Source organism: Nanorana parkeri, unplaced genomic scaffold (genome assembly GCF_000935625.1).
Source record: "Nanorana parkeri isolate BGI_ZX_2015 unplaced genomic scaffold, ASM93562v1 scaffold243, whole genome shotgun sequence".
Taxonomy (NCBI): Eukaryota; Metazoa; Chordata; class Amphibia; order Anura; family Dicroglossidae; genus Nanorana; species Nanorana parkeri.
This window is the reverse complement of record NW_017306511.1, coordinates 201,391-203,518: the sequence shown is the minus strand read 5'-3', so window position 1 is coordinate 203,518 and position 2,128 is coordinate 201,391. Positions and strand designations below refer to the sequence as shown.

General features: G+C 38.2%; 1 protein-coding gene across 2 annotated transcripts in view; it reads left to right on the top strand.

Annotated features, from left to right (window-relative positions):
- Nucleotides 1-2,128, top strand: part of GTF2F2 (general transcription factor IIF subunit 2) — a 148,586-nt gene that overhangs the window by 13,478 nt on the left and 132,980 nt on the right. For both annotated transcript variants that reach the window (XM_018556615.1, XM_018556616.1), the window contains exon 4: nt 119-269. In XM_018556615.1, the coding sequence (XP_018412117.1) occupies nt 119-269 (151 nt within the window). The remainder of the gene's footprint in view (nt 1-118; nt 270-2,128) is intronic.

Here is a 2,128-nt window from a genome sequence, read left to right as displayed (position 1 = left end):
TTGCAATATTACTTTACATATAATTATACTTAGTGGAAGTTTGTTTGACAAGGAAGAGAATCATGAAGTGTGTGAAATGTATATATTTTTTACTCATTTGACTATTGTGGTATTACAGGTGTCCTTTACTCTGAATGAAGAGCTTGCCAGCATTCAGGATATAGGAGGAAAACCAGCCCCATCCTTTGTTACTACACCAAGGGAACATCCTTTTCAGTTACAGAGTGTGGGAGGACAGACATTGACAGTATTTACAGAGAACTTATTAGGTAAGATTACTTATTCCATTCACTTTATTATTTGTGTATTACTGTACAAATGTTTTCTTTCCTTATTTATGGGTTAAATTAGAACATACGATATAAAGATAAGGGCAAAAACGAATCCATTTCTGTCTAGTTCACAATTCATTCCTGTTAGGCTAAACACCTCCTAAATATATCATTTGCAGTGCCCTTAATTCATGGAGATATCGTAACAGGCAGTAATAAAAATTAACAAAAGTATGTCTTTAATTCATAATTTACATACAGAGACATACACCTTTTTAAAAACACTAAAAAGGTCTCTGCACAGTACCACCTAATGGCATGATTATTACATATAATGCACATGATTCCAAATGTAAATTCATAAATCGTTCACAGGCCTCATACTCCAGTATCCACAAAGAAACTGTGTATACATATATTTTTAGATTTTCTAGTGCACCAATGAAATATAGCATAACCTGTTATCCACCATATAGATTTGCTGTTCCTAAAACCAGCCAATCTAAATCTATGTGGATAATAGTTACATCATAGATCTTATTAAAAGATTTGTCATGGAGAGACGCAGTGCTGCTAGCAAGTCGTGGATCTGCCCATATGTTGATCTTAAACATTGATGTTATTTCCCCTGAACGTGTCTTGGGAGAGTCTTATCCATATGTACGACAGCATTGATTACCAGATATCATATCACATTCATAGAACATGTTCATATACACTTCTTATACTTGTTGTTTCACATAACATTGTCATATAGTTTAAGGTGTTTCAAATATGATATAAACTGCGTCCAAACCGCTCCTCAAAATGACACATGTTCTCTTTCCTGGGCTATATATTTTACTACACTTGCACATTTATTGTCAAGGCATAGTACACCCTGGATGCCTTGGTTAGATAATTTATATCCTCCACATGCAAAAAAATAAAGAAATAAAACAAGAAATATGTGCCGCGCTATTAGAATAGAACCAGTGCGTCGACGTGCTCAACTATGTACCAGCACTGTGCTACAATCAATATGCAACCATAGTTCCATAGGTGACAAGGGATCATGGAGCCAGCTTTCTGGCCAATCAGGAAGCTGGGGGGGCGGGTAATTACTTTCTGCCCTGCTTCCTGATTGGCCAGCTTCCCGACTAATCGGGAAGCTGGGCGGTGAGTCATTGCACATCATAAATGGCAACAAGAAGTCATAAATGGCAAAAACGGTGTGGCCAGCTGAGGTTAAAAGTGTTCCAGAGGGCTTGGCAGCGAAAGGTTAATATGCACGCACTTGCGTGGGGGACTTTAAAAAAATATTTTGTTTTGTTTTTTTTAAATATTTTTTTACATTTTATTTTATACTTTTTTTTTTCTTATATCACATGGGGGCCTTACAAGCCCCATATGTGATAGCATACTAGTGGTGACATTAGGGGTCCTTTTGACCCCCTAGTGTCACCTTTCCACTCCAAATAAGCTATGGGAGCGCAGATTGCACTCCATTACCTTATTGCCCAGTTTCTGTAGCCGAGCAATGACAGATGAGGGACTGGAAGTGATGCAACCAGTGTTACATCTGGTCCCGTGCAGCAGGAAGGAGATTCGCTGGTCCAGTAAAAAAATTTTTTTATTCCAGTAAAACTAATTTTAAAACTTTCACCGTTCAAAATGGGAAAAACGGTTTTAATTTAACCCCTTCCTGTCCGGCCCTTGTAAATAATGGGACACTCTTGAATGCGGGTGGGCATTTTTAAACATCTCACAAGCTGTAAACTAACAGCATTTTAAACAGCCAGCGAGGGCTGTATACATACAAGCGTTCGGGCGGCCATAGAGTCGCCTGATCGCTTGTATGTTGCGTGCTAGTGTGC